General features: G+C 36.5%; 1 protein-coding gene across 10 annotated transcripts in view; it reads left to right on the forward strand.

Moving 5' to 3' along the window:
* Window positions 1–16,164: 16,164 nt before the first annotated feature.
* LOC138703412 (uncharacterized) overlaps window positions 16,165–20,399 on the forward strand; it is a 250,547-nt gene continuing 246,312 nt past the window's right edge. For all 10 annotated transcript variants that reach the window (XM_069831241.1, XM_069831245.1, XM_069831244.1 and 7 more), the window contains exon 1: window positions 16,165–16,279. In XM_069831241.1, coding sequence (XP_069687342.1) covers window positions 16,225–16,279 — 55 coding nt within the window. In that variant the 5' untranslated portion in view covers window positions 16,165–16,224. The remainder of the gene's footprint in view (window positions 16,280–20,399) is intronic.

The following is a 20,399-nucleotide window of genomic DNA, read 5'->3' on the forward strand; positions in this document are numbered from 1 at the left end:
TGTAAGATTATAAAAAAAATAAAAAAATAATAACAGTAATATTAACAATAACAATAATGATAAACTATGTTATTGTAGTCATGCAAATGTTCACAAACATGATTTTGTAACTTTATATGCAATTATAAGAGGTCGGGTCATATTGACTCGAACAGCACATTCGTATAGTAGAATGTAACAGAACAGCAGGGTTAAAGACCTAGAGAAGCGGAGATAATCTACAGGCAGGATGACACAGTTTAGATACTAATCCAGTTCAGTATTTTACTTACATATTTATGAATTTTATAGAAACCGGAGGGAAGTTCATTGCCGCCCTCACAAAAATCCGTCATCGATCCCTTTCCCGAGCAAGATTAATCCAGTCTACCATCATATTCCACCTTCCTCAAATCCATTTTAATAGTATCCTCCCATCTAGGTGTCGGCCTCCCCAAAGGTATTTTCCCCTCTGAACTCCCAACTAACACTCTATATGCATTTCTGGATTCGACCATGCGTGCTACATGCCCTGCTCATCTCAAACGTCTGGATTTAATTTTCCTAATTATTATGTCAGGTGAAGAATACAATGCGTGAAGTTCTGCGTTGTGTAACTTCCTCCATTCTCCTGTAACTTCATCCCTCTCAGCCCCTAATATTTTCCTAGGTACCTTATTCTCATACACCCTTAACCTCTGTTCCTCTCTCAAAGTGAGAGTCCAAGATTCACAATCGTACAGAACAGCCAGTAATATAAGTGTTTTACAAATTCTAACTTAGAGTTTTTTTTTTTTTTTTTTTTTTTTTTTTTTTTTTTTTTTTTTTTTTTTTTTTTTTTTGCGCAGCAGACTGGATGGCAAAAGCTTCTCAACCTAATAATAACGGGCATTTTCCATATTTATTCTGAGTTTAATTTCCTCCCGAGTGTCATTTATATTTGTTACTGTTGATCCGAGATATTTGAATTTCTCCACCTCTTCAAAGGATAAATTTCCAAATGTTATAGTTCCATTTCGTACAATGTTCTGGTCACGAGACATAATCATATACCTAGTGTTTCCGGAATTTACTTCCAAACTTGCTTCATTACTTTTTCCAAGTAATATTCCCGTTCCAGTTCGGTATCTAGTCAAATTTAAAACACATGACTGCCCCTTAGGTCATTGTCATAGGTCACAACAATTAATGCTAACTAGGAGATATTAGATTGAAAACGCTGCTGGCAAAAAAGAATCTTGATGGGGATATTTTCTAACTTAATTTCAAAATATTGGATTCAGCCGGTGACAGCAATATTCCTCATACCAATATCGATTCTGCCAGTTAGTCCATCTAGTTCCGTCAGCTTATCCCACAATGGGTTCCGGGGAAGGAGTTTGAAATAGGGTTTCTGTTTTATTGAAGATAACTTGGAGTAGAATTCACCTTGGATTCTTGGTGCTGAGAGATTCTCGTTTTAAATTGTTTGAGGGTAGAACCAGGATAACAGATTTCGACAAGTAAAAGTTGATTGCTGGTACATTTATCCATATATGGTATCTAACCAGACATATAGAAAAAAAATTCAGCTCTATTATTTAAAATTCATATACTGCAGTTCCAAGGGAGTGAAAAGAAACGAAAGAGAAGACATGATAAGAACGAGCAAAGGAACGAAGCAACTACCAGATATCAGTGATTGTGAGGACATAACAGATAGCGCTTTTGAGAGGTTATTAAATGGCGAAATGGAGGACAGAATAGTGAGGAGGATGGAATTAGCGAGGAAGAAGAGTGCTAAAAAGTGAGTGCAAGAAAGTGATAGAATAGGAATAGAGAAGAAAGTGTTAAGTGTAAGAACATTGTGTAAGAGTGTAGTAAGATAGACATACAAACAATGGAGAATTAAAGTGAAAGAACATCTGAACAAATGAGAAGTGGAAGAAAGAGAAATTGGAAGTATAATTAAGTGCATTAGATATTTCAAGTGATTCAATGTTGTGGGTTGGGAGTAGAATCAGAGGTACTATAACTGTAGCAGTATTATACAGTAGATATAAATTTAAGGAAAGTGGCAATAAAAGAAGAAAGGAGTGAAGTGAAGTGAAGTGAAGAGAAAGAGATAAGTACGTAAATTAATAGAAGATAGAATAATAGGGAAATAATATGTGATGTAAGTACTGCAAAATAGAGAAAATGGAAATGTAGACAAATTACTTAGGAGAAAATAGATGGAAAAGAACGATTAAGAATAAGTAGATTTGAGAAAAAAGAATGAAAAAAGATAAAGAAATAAAATAAACAAATAATGTCAATTATTAAGGAAATGAATAAACAATATTAAATAGAAAAGCGAGAAATTACAGGGAGGCAGTAAAGATATGAGAGAGAATAGAAGAGGATAGATAGAATAGGAAGTAATCAGGAAGTACTTGACAAATAGCAGAAATTTAAAAGGCCACTATAAATATGAATTGTAAAATCGGCTGATAAACATCAAATATCAAATATAGACTTCAATACGCAGTAGATATGAGACGGTATTTTAGGGCTCTAGCTCATTAAATTAGAAATATACGTCGACATTTTTTTAATATACCGCTGGAGAAATTTGAGAAAGAAATATGCTGTTCCCTGAAGTCAACAAAGGTACATTTTTGGGTTTCACGAGAGAGATATATGATATAAGTTTCTACGAAGATCGAAAGAACTGTTCGCAAAGAACTTGGATGAATGAAAGATTCTTAGAGTGCCGGGAGAACGTGAGACCAACTTAATATTTTCAGTAGTTATGAAGTGGAAATTCTAAGAATTGTAGAAAGCAAACAGTGTGCCAAACTTGGCTATGAGAAGGTGTTTATAACTGCAAGGAATTCTGACATAACAAATCCAGATTTGGTCCTGATCTTGTTAAAAAATTAATGCAATGAATATATTGCCAATTCTACGCGCTTTAATGGGTGTTTAATTAATCTCGTAGGTCTGGATGCGGCCTATCCGATGTTAGGAAAAGTGAACGCCTCTGGACGACTAGACGCCACGGACGCCATCTTGGTAGACATTATCCACACCTGTGGCGGCATCTTCGGCTTCGAGGAACCTATTGGCCACGTAGACTTGTATGCAAATGGCGGATGTAGAACACAGCCGGTATGTGGGGAAGATCTACTTGGTGAGTTGGAACTGCAGCCAAGTGATAATTTTCATTATTAGCACAATACTTTGGAACTGCGAAACAATGATTTAAATATAAGTTTAGTATGAAGTCAATAAGATTGTGGTTTTTCATCAATGGGGTCCAGCGTTTCTGCACAAAGCTTGTGAAATTTTTGATGGACGAAAAGAATTTCAACATTTCCCTCAGCACTATTATATCATCATTTATTGTCGGAGAATAAATTCTGGTTTGTAACAGATTACAAATAGTGAATTTGAAGAATGATAAAATATTGAATTTGAAGAACGATAAAATATTGAAATAGAAAAATTGTACGTACTTGGAGCAAATAAACATTTTAATAGTTTCGGATGACAATTTGCGTCGCAATTGATCACATTGGAAAAACATTAATTACTGAATTATTCATACCCATAAACTTCATACGAACCCCTTACATGCATGCTCTCAAGTCGCATTTCCAAAAATTACAATATAGTTCTCATAACAGAAGACATGCAGTTAAGATCGAGAATTACAAGGTAAATCTAATTCTGAAATAATAGAAAAAGGAAAAGGTAAGAAATATAATCTAGAGATAATTCACTTCCACTTTTATAAAAGTGTTAAATATTTTAAAATTCGATGCGTAATGAAAATAAAATGTCTTATAAGTTCTGTTATTACGTGATACATAACTGGCAAGTAACAAGGAATTGTAACATCTTAAAATATTACAAATCTGTACCTATACTTTAAATTCAAACTGATATTTCTGCAACAACCTATAGGCCTACGTTACTTAAATATATTATAAAAATATATAATGTAATTTTAAAATAAAATATATTTGAAAATTTTTGACAAAGAACCAAGAAAAACTTCTACTCATTTAGGAGATTGCAGTTACTTGAAAGCAGCTGATTATTTCATCAATTCCATACTGAACGAGACGGCCTACCCATCCGTGGAATGTCTGAGTTTGGAGGAGGCTGAGAGCGGAGCCTGCACAGGAACTTCAACCGGATACATGGGAGAAGCTATACAGTACGAGTAAGTCTACCTACATCAACACAAAGCAACAGTATGTTCAGCACCGAAGTGGGTAGGCATTAAGTACACACATATCACGAATATCTTGATAATGTTTATATTAAATTTAAAATGGATGGATCTCATATCTGACCAGATTTATTCTTGGAAATGTTAAAAATACTCAACTCTTTACAATAATTATGTTCATTTTCCCTAGGAATTCCTCTTATACACCGTTACTGAAGGAATTTCCAACCCCGCGATTGGGGCTATTGAAACCACATTGACTATTTTCTCACCCAAATTAAGAAAAGAGATACTGCAACTACCAGTCTACTTATTGAGGCATTTCTGGCTTCTATTTGAGTGTGATGCATCACTCCTTGCAGTTTCGTTAAAAAGAGAAGAAGATATTTTCCCTGATACTGTTTTTGAGGTTTTCTGATATACGTGGATTGATTTTGTAAATTCTACAAAGTCAACAGTCTCGAACGGTTTGGTCGGAGATTGAGGGGACCATACATAACTCCTAAATCCTTGAATACTCTTTAAAGTTCGTGCATAAAACAGTTGGGTGTATGTGCTGTTCCGGAATCATGTTGGAGAGGCAGCGTGTTTTGCATTATTCCAACAGGATTCCGCAACAGTATCTACAGAAAAAAATAATATATATTATGACTTTCACAGAGTATTCCAGAATGTAATTATCGGTTATGTTCTCTCCTCACAGCTCGACGACACCGAATGTCACGCTCTCTAAAACGTCTCCTCACGGTGTGTGGGGAACATGAAAAGTTGGACACCATCTTCAGTTGAGAGACAGTTCTAAAGGGGTGATTCTCAACTTGTCTCAATTACATGGCGTTCTCTTCCCTTGTAGAGATGCGCGGCCGACCAGGAATGGAACGATTCACAACTTCACCATTCTCGATAAAAAATTTAGCCCGCCGCTTAGCAGTTGACAATGGGACTCCAATCCCTCTCGCCGCCATCGACTCAGAATAACCTACGCGAACCAGGGCAATGGTTTGTTGACGGAGTTACTGTCTTTCTGCCATCTTCAAGCGTAATGACGAGACAGAACGTTTTATTAACAGACAGGAGTATTACTTGGAAGGGAGGGAGGTGTATTATTTATTAGGGTTTGGGTATATTCTAAGAGATGTCACTGTACAAATATAGCTTTGCGAGACATACATGATGACAAATTTGTGATTAAAAAAAAAGATTATAGGAGATTCGAACCTTGAGCTAATACTATTAACTCGTTCAATAGACCAATGCTATAACGACTTACGCTACAGAGACTGTTAATAGAATTTTGGCATAATACTTGGTTTTCCTGTTCTTTTTCGCTTCGGTTCATTTTGTATTTATGAATTGTATTATTATTTCACTCTTCAGAGGCCCTGATGTATGTCGAATCAATCCTCCATTCGATGGTATAACATATTTTAGACTCTTAAACAAAATACAGCAAATTTAAATGGTTTAATTATGTGTTACCTGGTGAACTACGGCTTTGACGAGACGAGCATGCGCAATGTTATGTCTCTGGAACTTAGAAATTGTCGGCGGCTCATTCTTTTTGCCGTTAAGTGTTGTTGTTGTTTCTTGTTACACAATAGTTTCAGGCCTATTCTAGGCCGCAATTTTGACAGGCAAATTCGAAGTTCTTCTTCCGCGGACAAAAGCCTATTTCGTTGTTTGGTATTAATGGTTGTCAAACAAGAAAACGCTTGTTCACACAAATAAGATATGGAGGATTGAAGTAATACGTTTAAAACTCTCTGTGTGATCAACGGAAACTCTTTTCTCACCATTTATCAAAGACATATATAGATGTTCACTGGGTTTCACATTTGATATCCGATCACATTTCAGTTCAGTTCACTGCACTTCCAAGCTCAATAAATTTTCTACATTCCTAAGGCAGTATACGAAAGGGTACCTGATCCAGTCGTACATGTCTGATGGTAAAGGAGGGAAGTATTGTCAAGATTCCCCGATAGAGTTTCCAGATGTTGGAAATTAGTGGTACAATATCTTAATACTTGAATTCTTGAGTCTGCCACTGAGATAAGTATAGAAACATGTCAACGATGCCTTTCAGAAGATGTTTTTTTCCTAACGCCAAGTTTAGTTTTAAAAGCCAGAAGCTTGTCCGTGGAAGACAGAAAATGAATGAGTATGTGCAAAAACGGGTTAACCCTCGAAATGAAGCAAATTGAGTTAGATGGTGCCATCTGTTGTCAGTGATACTATCTACTCTCTGGCAGTTGGGCTTCTGTGTAATGTGATACTGTACTCTGAATTTCTTGTACTTCGGAATGGTATCATTAAAATATTGCAAAAACAGACTAACATCTAACTTGTTATTTTCATCACAGTATGGCGCTACTGTGGCTGCAGGTTGTTAAATATTCTCTGCTGAGTATTTTGATTTAAAAATAATAGTGGTCAGGTCAAAAATAATATGAAAGATTCCTATTTAGGTTTGAGGTTAAATTATACATTATAATAATGTGTGATGATAGAAAATTATTATAAAAAAATTAAACTCGCAACCTATTACGTTCATCAGTTGACTACACTGATTGTTTACAAAGCTGTGAAAAGATGGCGTGTCCACACCTGTGGAGTAACGGCTAGTGCGTCTGGCCGCGAAACCAGGTGGCTCGGGTTCGATTCCCCGTCGAGGTAAGTTACTGGTTGAGATTATTTCCGGAGTTTTCCCTTAACCCAATATGAAAAATGCCGGGTAACTTTCGGTTTTGGAACCAGAACTCATTTCACCAGCATTATCACCTTCATCTCATCCAGACTCAAAATACTAATCTAAGATGTTGATAAAGCTTCGTAAAATAACACACACAAAAAAAAGATGAAGTCTAGTAGTGAAAGAAGCAGTGATGTTCGAGAAAATAATGCGTGTTTCGGTGTTGGTAATTATACAAAACGTAAGAGAAATTGTGAAAATTGTAAAAGGGATAAGCAGAAAAAGAGTACAAATATAGCGAAAGTCTACAAGAATTACAAAGGTGAAGACAAGCCAGAGAAACGCATAGGTCAAGATTGCGAGTGTCGAACAAAGTGTTTTGAAGTGGTGTCTCAGGAAGGTCAAGAAAACATATTTTGAAGTATTCTAATCTACGTACAAACTCATGATCTTCAGAAGTCTTATATTAGTGGATGTAGGGGCTGCAGGAAAGTTGTCACTGAACGGTGAAGATTTGCCAAAAACCTATACCACTAAAAAACAAATAAAAGCAGAAAAACTGAAGGACTCAATTGAATTATTAGATTATGTCCCTCCTATGCACCACCATTTTTATAGACTTGAGAATATTACAGAGGACATAATTATGAATGACAAATTTGATTATGACTAAGTATACCTAGGTACGATAGGTTTTGTAACTTGCATCGAGTGTATTGTACCTAAGAATAATGTTAAAAAGTATTAATTGATTGTCATAAGTTCATTAAAGGTTATACTACAAGATTGAAAATAAAAATGTCCAATTTACTGTGGCAAAAAATTCTTTTTTACTCTCTACACAAATGTCCATTTTTCCCCATTTCATCCCCATGAACATGGGTGGGCAACTCGTTCTCTCAAAGTGTCAACACAATCTCAGTGCAGGTAGAACGGACTCTGTACTAGCTATACTGTCTGTGTGCGGTTCTTTCAAGACACAAGTTCGATCGCGTCTGCAGTAAGTGGCGGCTCGTTTTAATTGAAAAACAATATAATTCCCAGATCATTTCTCTTTAGTTACGAGTAAAAAGAGAACTTTTTATTAAGAAGAGAGGTAAAGCTTGTATTCTATTACACTTTCTTACGCATGACATTTTATGTTACAAATAAACAGTGAAGGTTTTACTAAAGAAATACTGTCTGCATCTGCTTTAGCATAACTAAAGGTAAAAATGGGATATCAACAAGGTTAGACTGATGTCAAATATCATTAGCGCGTTGTGCGTGCGGATTACAGAATTGCACGTTACATGATCGACTAGCTAAGAGCATTTATGGATAAATTTTAAATGTGGCAATATCATGTAGAACATAGACAACTTCACCTTCTCTGACTATAAACTATCTTGAAGAGTGATAAGAAAATCTTCATATCAAAAATAAGACCCTACTTCAAGACCTGCTAAGTTTCGAGAAACAGTGACAATTGACAAGGAATCGAAATTTTTCTGAAATCTTTTTGGCTTACGCCGATAGAAAATCCGGAAAATTTATAGCTTGAATTGATAAGTCTACAGAACAGCACGCCACTCAGATTCCAGCAAAATCACGAATCGAACTGTTCGTAATGTTGCCCAAGTCAGAATTTCCAAATATACTCTTTGCTTCCATATATACTGTACTAGTGGCTTGTGCAGCAAATGCTGCTGCAAACTAAGATCGTTAGACGTTCAAATAAAAATTTTTCAGATTTATGTTCAATGAAGAATACTTGTCTTTTTGATAGTTATTTGCTTCCATAATAATGAAACATACTCCCTCTCAATGGATTTTTTTAGGCCAAATACTTTTTCTTGAACCTATCCAACTTCAGTTTTTGAGTTTCAACGCGAAAACGCAAGTATCAATGTCGGGACGATAGCAGTAGCTATTTCAGGTCATTGTGGATTGTAGGCAAAAGTTAAAAAAATATCAGGTTTGCTAAGCTTTCGAACAATAGCATTTTCGTATAGCTGCTGCATGTATAACTTGAAATGTAGAGCGTAAAATCATTTTATCCTACTAAGAGATCTTGCTGAAATGATCTGGAGACTACAAAATTTTCTAGGCCTCTTATTTTATCAGTAAGTAATACCTTTTTATCTTTCCTTAGGAACTGTAATTTTTGCGCTCCCTCGAGCCAATACTGAAGGCAATGACACATATAAATATTTACACTACACCGCCATTACTTACTTACTGGCTTTTAAGGAACCCGGAGGTTCATTGCCGCCCTCACATAAGCCCGCCATTGGTCCCTACCCTTAGCTACACTGCCATTAAGTTTATGAAAAAGACCCAACCCCACTGGTTTAATAAGTATAAAAATATTTTGATTTTTAATAACAATATTATTATCTTACTTAAGTTTTGTAGTTATATATAGCAGTCACTCAGTAAATTATAGAAATGAAGATCTAAATTAAGATATTCTCTACATTTACTTACATAATCTCAAAACGTTTCACTTTCATGTCACATCAATATAGCATCAATATTATGTACAATTAATGAAGAATAGATGCATCATGATATTAACTATAATAATATTTAATTTCTAATGGTAATAATGTCATCAAACCACCTCAAGTTTCGTAGATTTGAATATCCAATACACAGCTGTACTCAGAAAATTATACACTGCAGAATCAGTTTTTAATAACAAATTGAATTGAACTCTAAATATGTCGGCATTCCTGCAGGTTATGGCCTTCGTGTAATAGCCTAATGTTTATTGTAATGTGTGTTTTGTTCTGAAATTCAATCAAGTCGGCCGTGATTCAACAAAATTAGTTCTCAAAACTGACAACAGTTTGATTTTGGAAAATAGGAAAATTATGTAGGAAAATTGACATTTCACTGAAAACTACTACTTTTCCGAAAATCTTTGGATGCCAGGCATGAAAATGAGGGGTCACTCATTAAAATCCGTTCAGCCGTTTTCCCGTAATTTCCATTACCAGTTCAAATTATATATATAGATGTGCTTGAGGCAGAGTTTAATACAAGAAAGAAGTGTAAAAGCTCTCAAAGTAAAGAAAGAGCTCAGAAGTAAGCTTATTTCATCTGCCGTGACATGTAAAAAATACTTCCTTCAATTTCTTATTGTTTGCGAATACAGACTATTACCTTTCTGAGAACAGAGGAATACTCTCTAATGTATAAAGAATTGTAAGTTCTCGCGTTCTACGTTTAAAATAAGACATATAATAAGAAATATTAACAAATAGTGTAATAATAAATAAGTGTTGCAGCTATATTTGTTGTATCTTGAAAAGGTTGTATTCAGTTTGTTTCCAGTACTAAACTAATTTACAAAGCTAAAAAATAAAATAATTTTGTTATGTGTTCAGATATAGTCTGTCTAAAATTACTATAATTACTGTACCATGCGTCATTCTGAAATTCAAATCATGGGATAGATATCACGATCACCTACATGAACCGCCAGAGCGCACCGTGGCTTTTGCAGAGAAACTACAAACAACTTGTAACTGCTCGGCTGGCTCCGTCTGCCTTTCTCTCTTTCAAGGTTTTTTAACACTTTGGGAGCACGAGTTGCCCATCCATGCCCATGAATGTTAACCCGTTTTTGCACACACCCATTCATATCTTCTTTGTGACCTTGGATGCTAATGTTTACCATATTGAAATGTTTATAAATGTCTGCAAGTTTCATGATCCAGAATTCATCTTCAAGAAAATTGCATAAAGCATTATTTTCCCTAAAGAAAGTCAGAAGCTCATCTCTTAGTTCAAATACTTTGGCTAACATTTTTTCTCTCGAAAGCCACCTGATTTCCGTGTGAAGGAGGAGAGTAACGTGGTCTTGTCCCATGGTTTGGCAGATTTTGCCAAATATGCGAGGTTGAAGTGGATTCTGCCTTGTTGGATTCCCAAACTTTCATATCGCCGAAACCATTGCACGACTTATAAAAAGTACCTGTACACCGGAGGTAAAGGGCACCATGTCCATTTGTTACTAAACTGAAGTGTTGGCATATTTCTATTTTATTTTTAGCTCTCTCCAGTGGCACAGAGCTGTCCCTCCTACGCGCAAAATAATAAGCGCTTTAGCCAGTAGGAAAGGACACTGTCAGTGATCATGCTATCCGGGTAAAGAGGTCTTCTATAAAATTCAATATTTGTATCATACTGCATTTATCTCCACTGTACAGATAAACAGTACACAAAAAATAAACTTTCTTTTACGAATTTATTTTCAAAGAATTGAACATCTTCCCGGAAAAGCGATGTAACATCAAATTATTGAAATACACCGTGTCTCTAAATTAAGTCTCACTTTCAGTAATTTATAGCACAAAGCCTGGCGGACAATTTATGATAAATCAGGTGACATGGGCAAGATTACTCCATCCGGTTTTATCTTAGAGTGAATCGGGGGGAGATGACTATCGGGGGAAGATGTTTATATCTTTGTAGTTTCACATTCTTCCAAGAGAGAACGCCGCGCGCGTGTCTTCATGATCACTGAGACAGTTGAATGTCTGTAGAGTGGAAGCTAACTCATTTTGCCATGTGTTCTTGTTGTAAAAAGAAGAAAGGCAAGAAAACAGCTCATTTTTCTGTTATAAAATCATTGCAAAGAAATGTTAAAATTTTAATACATCCTTGAATTCGTAAGAACTGTCAAACCTTTGTAATAGATATTGTAGTAAAGGTTCTAAAGTTTGTATAGTTAACAACCAACCGACCATCTTAGGTTGCGTCACAGCACTAGACATCTTAGCCCGATACTTGGGATAGATGTTCACTCTTTTGGGGGTAAGATAACCTGTTGCAAGAGTTTTATTTATTGTTTTATTGCAGGGCGTGTGTAAACATTACGTAAGATTCTCTAATAGAAGTCAGTGGATTGAGGACAGTCTTCAACTTGCTATGGAACATGTTATAACATAGGGTATGAACTGTTTTAGAGCATCGCAAGCGTATGTGACTCCTTGTCGTACCCTTAAACTCCGCCTAAAAAAGAATGATGACAAAAAATGTATTGGATTGAATTCCTCGTGTGCAAGAAGTGATTTCACGAGTCTTGCACACGGCAATAAAATACGTGCAACGATTGTGATGCTAAGTAGTGATAAACGAGTGAAAATGTGTCCATGAGCTTTAGATTAACTCAATTTTGTTATATGGAGTATCACACCAAGTTCAGCTAAAATACATATGTCAGTAAATGTGTTAATTGCATTTGCCATCTTTCCCGACTGTCAGGGAAAGATGCCTACAGTGCAGGAAAGAAGAAAAACCTGTGTCTATGAACAAAGTAATTAATTTTCTGTTTTGTAACAAAAATGTAGTTTCAAAATACCTTCCAAACTTTGATATTTGAATATGAAATGAACAGTATCTCAAATTTTCAATCGAAGAAAAAGTCAGGCATCTTCCCCCTATACACTCTAATTTACAGTTTCGTGATTGACCACAAGCGGCGCTGTCAGCAAAAATCAACAATGGCATTTAATGGTGCGGAAAAATCATATTGCGTCTTGCAATTCGATAAAAATGATTGTGCTACGCAAGTGCAACGCTCTTTTCGGACGAGATATGAAAAGGAGGCACCCAATAGGAAGGTGATAAATAAGTAACATCATCAATTATTTACGATTGGTTGTTTGTACCCACAGAAAAAGACCAGATGTCCAGGACTTTCTAATGAATGTGTTGAGCGTGTACTGGAGTGTTTTCAATGTAGCCTCAGAAGATCTTGAGATGGGAATACGGCATCAGACAGTGTGGAAGGTGCTACACATGTCACATTGCAAACTGTACGTCCCGTTTTTAATCAAGTCTACAATCTCTGGCATAACCTACCTCGACATTCTCCAATCGTCGTTACTGAATAAAAATTCCAATGATTACCTGTACCAGCAGGATGGAGCACTTCCTCACTATCACTGTGAATTTCGTGACTATCTCAATCTCACACTTCCCCAACGTTGGATAGGACGGGTACGAGACATGAACAAGGCTTACATGAAATGGCCGCCGCGATCTCCTGATTTAACTTCCTACGATTATTTCTTGTGCTACCTCTACCTCTACCACGAGACTTGCAGGATCTACGAAAGAGGATTGAAGAAGCTGTAGCCACGGTGATATCTAACATGTTATCCAGAGTCTGGAAGGAGTTGGAATATTTGTCGCGTCACACATGGCGCTCATATCGAATCGCTGTAATAAAACAAAACCTGGAAACTTTGTGCACCATATGAGCACTAAAACACTGTCTAAGATTAAGTAGTATTTGAATAAAAAATAATATTAAAGTGGGACTTACTTTAGACACACAATGTGTGGAAAAAGTAATTTTGAAGCCTTCATCAATAAAAATCATCATCAAATGCTCTTCGGATTAGGCCGTTGGGCCTGTTCCGTCTCCTGGATTCAGCTGGTCCCTCCAGCGCTTCTTCGGTCTGCCGATGTTTCTCGTTCCTCTTGGTGTGTAGTTTGGGATATTTTGTGGTATTCTCTCTGGGGGCATTCTGATTACATGATCGTACCAACTTCTTCTGTATGTATCTAGAACTGCCGTTATGTTTTTTTTAATATGTTGTGAATGTCCTCGTTTCTTCGGTGATCAAGAAGTGTATAACCTTCTAGTGGCTTTTAGGCGCAATGCACACAGAGAAAACGTGGCTCGGACATGGGGCGGAGACATGATGAGTTTTCGAGTCTCTCCCATGTAAACAAATGAATCAATGCACACAGAGAGGACGGGATGGGGGCACGCCACTTCGAAGTCAGCGCTTCGCCTCTTTCGAGTCACGAGTGGCCCTTGAAAGCGACACGTGGCGTCTGACTGTGAAAGAAAATTTGCGCCTATTTTGAATTTGATATTCAATTTGTGAAGAGATGGTGTAATATTGTATACTGTATTTTATTTTTTATTTTCGTAGGTTATTTTACGACGCTTTATACCTTTTTAGGTTATTTAGCGTCTGAATGAGATGAAGGTGATAATACCGGTGAAATGAGTCGGGGTCCAGCACCGATAGTTACCCAGCACTTGCTCACATTGGGTTGAGGGAAAATCCCGTAAAAAACCTCAACCACGTAAATTTCCCCGACCGGGAATCGAACCCGGGCCACCTGGTTTCGCGGCGAGCGCTCTAACCATTAATATGATATAGAAACATTGGTGGGACATTAATAAAAATTCTGGAAACGGTCGGGATACATGTTCAATTCTTTCATCACATCTTCTACTCCAAAATATCTGAGAACTCGCTTTGAATATCTCACAACTTTGCGGAATCAACATCAGACTTTATTATCTATTCCTCGTCACCGTACCTATTTTTATTCATTCTCTTTCTCCATGTCAGTTTGTCCCCTTTGGAACTCTTTACCTCGTCATGTCAGGGATTGCCGATCAGTTAATAAATTTAAATTAAGAATTAAAATTACATACTTTTACATGGAATTGATTTGTGAGTATTAGCCGAATTTAATAGGTTGTTCTATGTATTTGCATAAATTGTCATTTAGGCCTATTATAAAATGACAATAGGATATAAATTGTAAATAATTATGTATCTTGTTTAGTCAATATTTCATTATACAGTATGTAAGCTCCTTAAGGTGCATGGTAACGAATGTATATATAAATATTACTACGTTTTATTGTTTCAATGTATAGGCTGTATTTCACTTCTGGTAGTGTGGAAAAGAAGGTCCCATGGCCTTAACTCTACCAGAATAAAAAATAAATAAATGCATGCATAATTAAGTGTATAAGTGCATAAATAAATGCATAAATGAATGAATGAATGAATGAACACATAAATAAATAAATAAACTTGCATAAATAAATAAAATAAAAATAATTAGGTTATTTTACTACGCTGTATCAATATCTCAGGTTATTTAGCATCTGAATGATATGAACGTGATAATGCTAGTGAAATGAGTCCGGGGTCCAGCACCGAAATTTACCCAAAATTTGCTCGTATTGAGGGAAAACACAGGAAAAAAACTAAACCAGATAACTTGCCCCGACCGGCATTCGAACCCGGGCCAAATAAAACGAATTAAATAAGATATGGCATACATTCTTCCTTTTTTCAAACCACTAAAGGTGTACACAAAATCTTATCAGTGTTTTTTAATATTACCAAATTGTACGAGAGCCAGGGCATCCTCATCGTCTGAAGAAGACATTACGAAAGCTGTGCGACGCGCAAGTGTCGCATGGTTTTTTTACTCTTCATTATGCTTTGCTCACGTCACGTCCGCGTAGTGTCTCCACCCGACGTCCGAGCCACGTCCTGTCTACGTCTTCTCTGTGTGAATTGCGCCTTAGAGTTGCATCTATGCTGCTTCTAGTCTTCTGATCTGCTGTGAGGTGAGTGTCCATGTTTCAGAACTATATAATAGTGCTGGTACGATTAGTGTTTTGTAGAATTTTAAAACAGTCTCAGTTCTAACCTTCTTCAACAGTGTTCTATCAGTAACAATAAATTAATGAATTCAATAGTTGAATAAACTTGTATCCTTATTCAGTCAAATGGTTCTGCTAGTAAATATAGGCCTAATGAAATTATTTTCCTTTCTCCTGAAACATGAATTATTTGTATAGTTGTGTTGTTTACATTCTTAATCCGTGAACATATGATACTATGTCTGTCCATGTGCAGTTTATGAAATACGTCATATGTTACATTTCGGCCTTGTTAAGGAAAACTTTTTCCTCTTGCAAACAACGGCAGCATTTTATTTTATCAGTGAATATTTTTAAGTATGTTATTTTACGAAGCTATATCAACATCTTAGGTTATTTGGCGTCTGAATGAGATGAAGGTGATAATGCCGGTGAAATGAGTTCGGGATCCATCACCGAAAGTTATTTACCCAGCATTTGGTCAAATTTGGTTGACGGAAAAAAACTCAACCAGGTACCTTGCCCCGAACACGATTCGAAGCCGGGCCATCTTGTTTCGCGGCCAGACGCGCTAAGCGTTACTCCACAGATGTGGACATCAGTGAATATTTACATTCATAAGTCAATAGCATAAATCATGGACAACAGCTCTCTTGTCAACTCGATTAAAGAAGAATTGTTGAGATACACGTGGAACGTATTACATTAACTCATCTATATTTGTGCACATGAGAAAACAAATCTAATTCTATATTACAGTTGCTACATCATGCAGAGCACACGTGTATCTCACATCTCGCTAGTAAATACCAGCTTGCATATTTATTTGATCAAGTGGGAAATATGCAGCAGCTTTTGCTTTATAACTGCACCTTATCCTAGAGCTGGCCAGCAGGACTCGCTGCGCATACCATCAAGCGGACAACAATGAAGACCTACTATTGTGTGTTGCTTTCTCGTCTATTGTTCTTCTTCTTCGAAGGTAAGAAAATATTAGGGCAGACTCGACTAATTTCGTGTTACAAATCTTTTGGTAGAAGAAATATTTTTAATGTACAGTTCCCCTTAAAAAGAATGAGACGACTCTTGGTCGTCGGAAGTTACAGTGCGGTTCACTTGATATCGACGTAGCCAGGAAGACATCTGGTCGTGCATGCGTAGGCCTATTTTCATCCTATTCCAAAGTGCACACCAGAGCAAATTGTTATCAGTTGTCTGTGTATTTCTGGTGTAGGTTTCTTTTTACGCCCTTGATCGTTTATCTTTAATGAAAGATTGAAATATATCTTGTAACACGAAAGTCATTGGTCAAAGTGTATAAACAATATTAATTTTGAAATGAAAAATGTAGATATATGGCAAAGACAGCAAGGAACATTGTAAGGACCACGACAAAGACAACAAGGACCACAACAAGGACAAAGATCAGGACCATGGTAACATACAAGAAACACGACAAACAACACAAGGATTATGCCACGACATAGACCACCATAAGGATTAAAAGGACCAAGACTACGAAAAGGACTATTAGACAGACAACAAGGACTGCGATAAAGACCAAAATCAGGACCATGAAAATATACAACAAGAAACACGACAAACACCACGACAAGGATTACGATAAATACCACGACATAGACCACGATAAGGACTTCGAAATTTACCAAGATAAGGACTATGACAATGACAACAAATACTTATTAAGGACCATGACAAAAGCAGCAAGGAGGATGATAAGGACTATTACCACAATTAAGACATCATAGATCACAATAAGGGACATGTCAAAGACAACAAGGACCAGAACAAAATAATAAGGATCACAATAAGGACCATGACAAAGAAAAAAAAGCCCAAAATAGGAAACGCGATATGGATAAAGACAAGGACCACGATAATAATTACGAATTAGACCAACGATAAGGACAAGGTTCATGATAAGAGTCACGACATGAACCACGATACGGACCAAGACTATGATAAGGATCATTACAAAGATAACAAATACAGCGACAAGGAAAATCATAGGGACCACAACAAAGACAAGGATTACGATAAGAAACATGGCAAAGGCAACAGTGACTATGATAAGGACAGTGGCAAAGACAACAAGAACCATTACAAGATCTGCGGCAACGATCACGATAAGGAGCATGACATGGACCACGGAATAATCACCATAAGGACTTCGTCAAAGACAAGGACGATATTAAGACCCATAACAGCAACAAAACAAAGACAAGGACCACGATAAGAGTAACGACATGGGTCACGACAAACACTATGATAAGTATCACGATAAAGACCATGAGAAACACTACGATAAGGTTCATAAAGACATGCGAAGGAGAATACGGGATCACTATAAGAATCACGATAATGATATGGACGAGGACTACGATAAGGATCACGATACGGTTCACGACACGTACCACAAGATTCAGGATGATAAGAACCATAACATGAACTACTTTAAGGGCCGCGGCACTGACTACGATAAGGATCACGAGAAGGACTACGATAAGGACCAAGATCATGACAAAGACAAAAGTAAGATAAGGGCTATTACAATGACAACAAAGATCACGACAAAGGCAACAATGATCAAGATAAAATCATGACAAAAAGAATGAGGATCACGATGAGAAATATGTCAGAGACAACAAGGACCAATGTAAGAAGCGTCACATCGACAAAGACAAGAACCACGATAATAATCGGGACATGGACCACGATAAGAACCATGACAAAAACAGTAAGAACTATAAGGGCCATTATAATGGCAACTAGGACCACGACCAAGACAACAATGTTCGCGATAAAAAATGACAAAGGCAACAATTATCACGGTAAGGATCATGCTAGAGACAATTAAGACCAATATATGGACGCGAAATGGACAAAGGCAGAGACAACTATAAGAATCACGACATGGACCACGATAAGAACCAAGCCCACGATAGGGACCATGACGAAAACAAGATCGAAAAAGGTCATTACAATGGAAGCAAGCACTGCGATAAGGACCCCAACAAAGCAGAGAATAACCACAAGAGAGACAACAATGACCACGATAAAGACCATGGCAAAGTCATCAAGGACCACTATAAGGACATCGATAAGGACAAGGACCACGATAAATATCATGACATGGACCATGACATGCACCACGACAATGATCGCAATAAGACAACATGGCTTGGACAACAACAATGACCACGACAAGTATTACGACAAAGAAACAACTACCATTATAGGACAACGAAACGGTCGAACACAAAGACAAGAATAACAACGACCACAGTAAGAATCAGGACATGCATCGCGATACGGATAACAATAAGTACTACGACATGGGCACAACAAGGACCATGACAAGCATTACGACAAGCACCAAGGCCACAATTAGAACCATGACAAAGACAACAAGGACCATGATTAAGACTACAACAAAGGCAACAAGATGACCTTAAGAATCACGAGAAAAACGACAAGGACTACGATAATGATGACGACATGGACAACGGAAAGCACCACGACAAGGATTACAATAACGACTACGATATGGCTCACGACTGGGAATACGAAAGAACCACGATAAGTACCATGACGAATACAAGAATTGTTACAAGGACACAACAAGAATAAGGACCAGAAGAAGGATTACGAAAAAGATAACTACTTAAGGCCACGATTTCACAACATATCTCGGGTCACAAAATATCATTGTTTCTCTGTGCCGAATAGCAAATGCCTGCTGTGGGATCTAAATTCTGGACTGCTGCTAATATCACTGTCTTGTCTCGGTAGCTCATACGAATATAGTAGTGTGTCGGTTCCACTGTATAACTGAAACGTCTCCTGTTTTTTAACGCCTTATAGTATATAGTACATAAATATTATTGACAACTTACACATTCAAGATTTTGCAAAAACTACTGCAATTCGTTATTTAACAGATGCATTTCATAATTAGTATTAATAGGCTATATCTAATTAGTCAATAACTGCAACAGTGCTTTTTAATTCAATCATAACATGAATAAAATTGAATGCACATTAAATTAAACACTATTGCAAACACGTAGATAAAATAGTAAAAATTAACTGAAGGGGTGAGAATGATATAATCCAAAGCCATACTTTTAACAAAAATTGTTTTGTGCGAGTGCATTTCTTACACATATGGGAAAGCTACTAATAAAATATTGTAATAATTACTCAACAAATGGTATAGGCCTAAGGACTCTAAACCTTTGGGAAGTTTGTCTGTGTGGCTTAGGAGTATTTTTTAAATTTCATTCTAATTGTTAGTATTTAATATATATATAATGGTATAAATGCATTCATTATATTAACGTTTATAATATTCTAATTTGTAATTTTGTATTGTTTGCGATCATTAACACTTAATCTCAGAACTTTGTAAAACTCTATTTCAACGTTATTTAGACAAAAAAATCGTTGTGTAGACTAAGAATCGAACTCGCACTCTTCTAGACAACACGCAGAAATTTTAGCTTCTGAGCTGTTGAAACTACACGAAGCTTTTCTTTTTGTGCGGAATGTCGATCTAGTAATGAAGGTCCAATGTCGATTTAACTACACGATTTATGTATATATGTATCTTTTATTTACGTCATATTGCCATATTTTTTGCAGTTTAGAAGTAAAATTCGGAACGATGCTAGTAACAAACCAAATAGCCTGAATTTAAGTAACTCAATATTGGTTATCTTGTGTATCAGTGCTCTGGTCTCCGATCATGCGCAGTGTCTTACATCTGAGACTTGGGAATATTCAATCGTCTCATTCTTTTCTAGGGAAACTGTACGTTCATTACACTACTCGACAAAAATTTCTGTCATACCTCGGCGATAAGAAAATAGGTGATTCTTACCGAAAAAGTTGCGCTGATTTTGAAAATCGCCATAGAAATTTCCTATCATATCATAAAAACGTTTAGAACCTCACATTCGCGTTTTCAGATATAATCTTATGTTAGACTAATTCTTATGATATAATGATGTATTCATGTTAGGTTAAGATTAATTCAGAAATGTAATTTTATATGTAAGCAATAATATTTGGGCCGTAGT

Source organism: Periplaneta americana, chromosome 7, assembly GCF_040183065.1.
Source record: "Periplaneta americana isolate PAMFEO1 chromosome 7, P.americana_PAMFEO1_priV1, whole genome shotgun sequence".
Lineage (NCBI taxonomy): Eukaryota > Metazoa > Arthropoda > Insecta > Blattodea > Blattidae > Periplaneta > Periplaneta americana.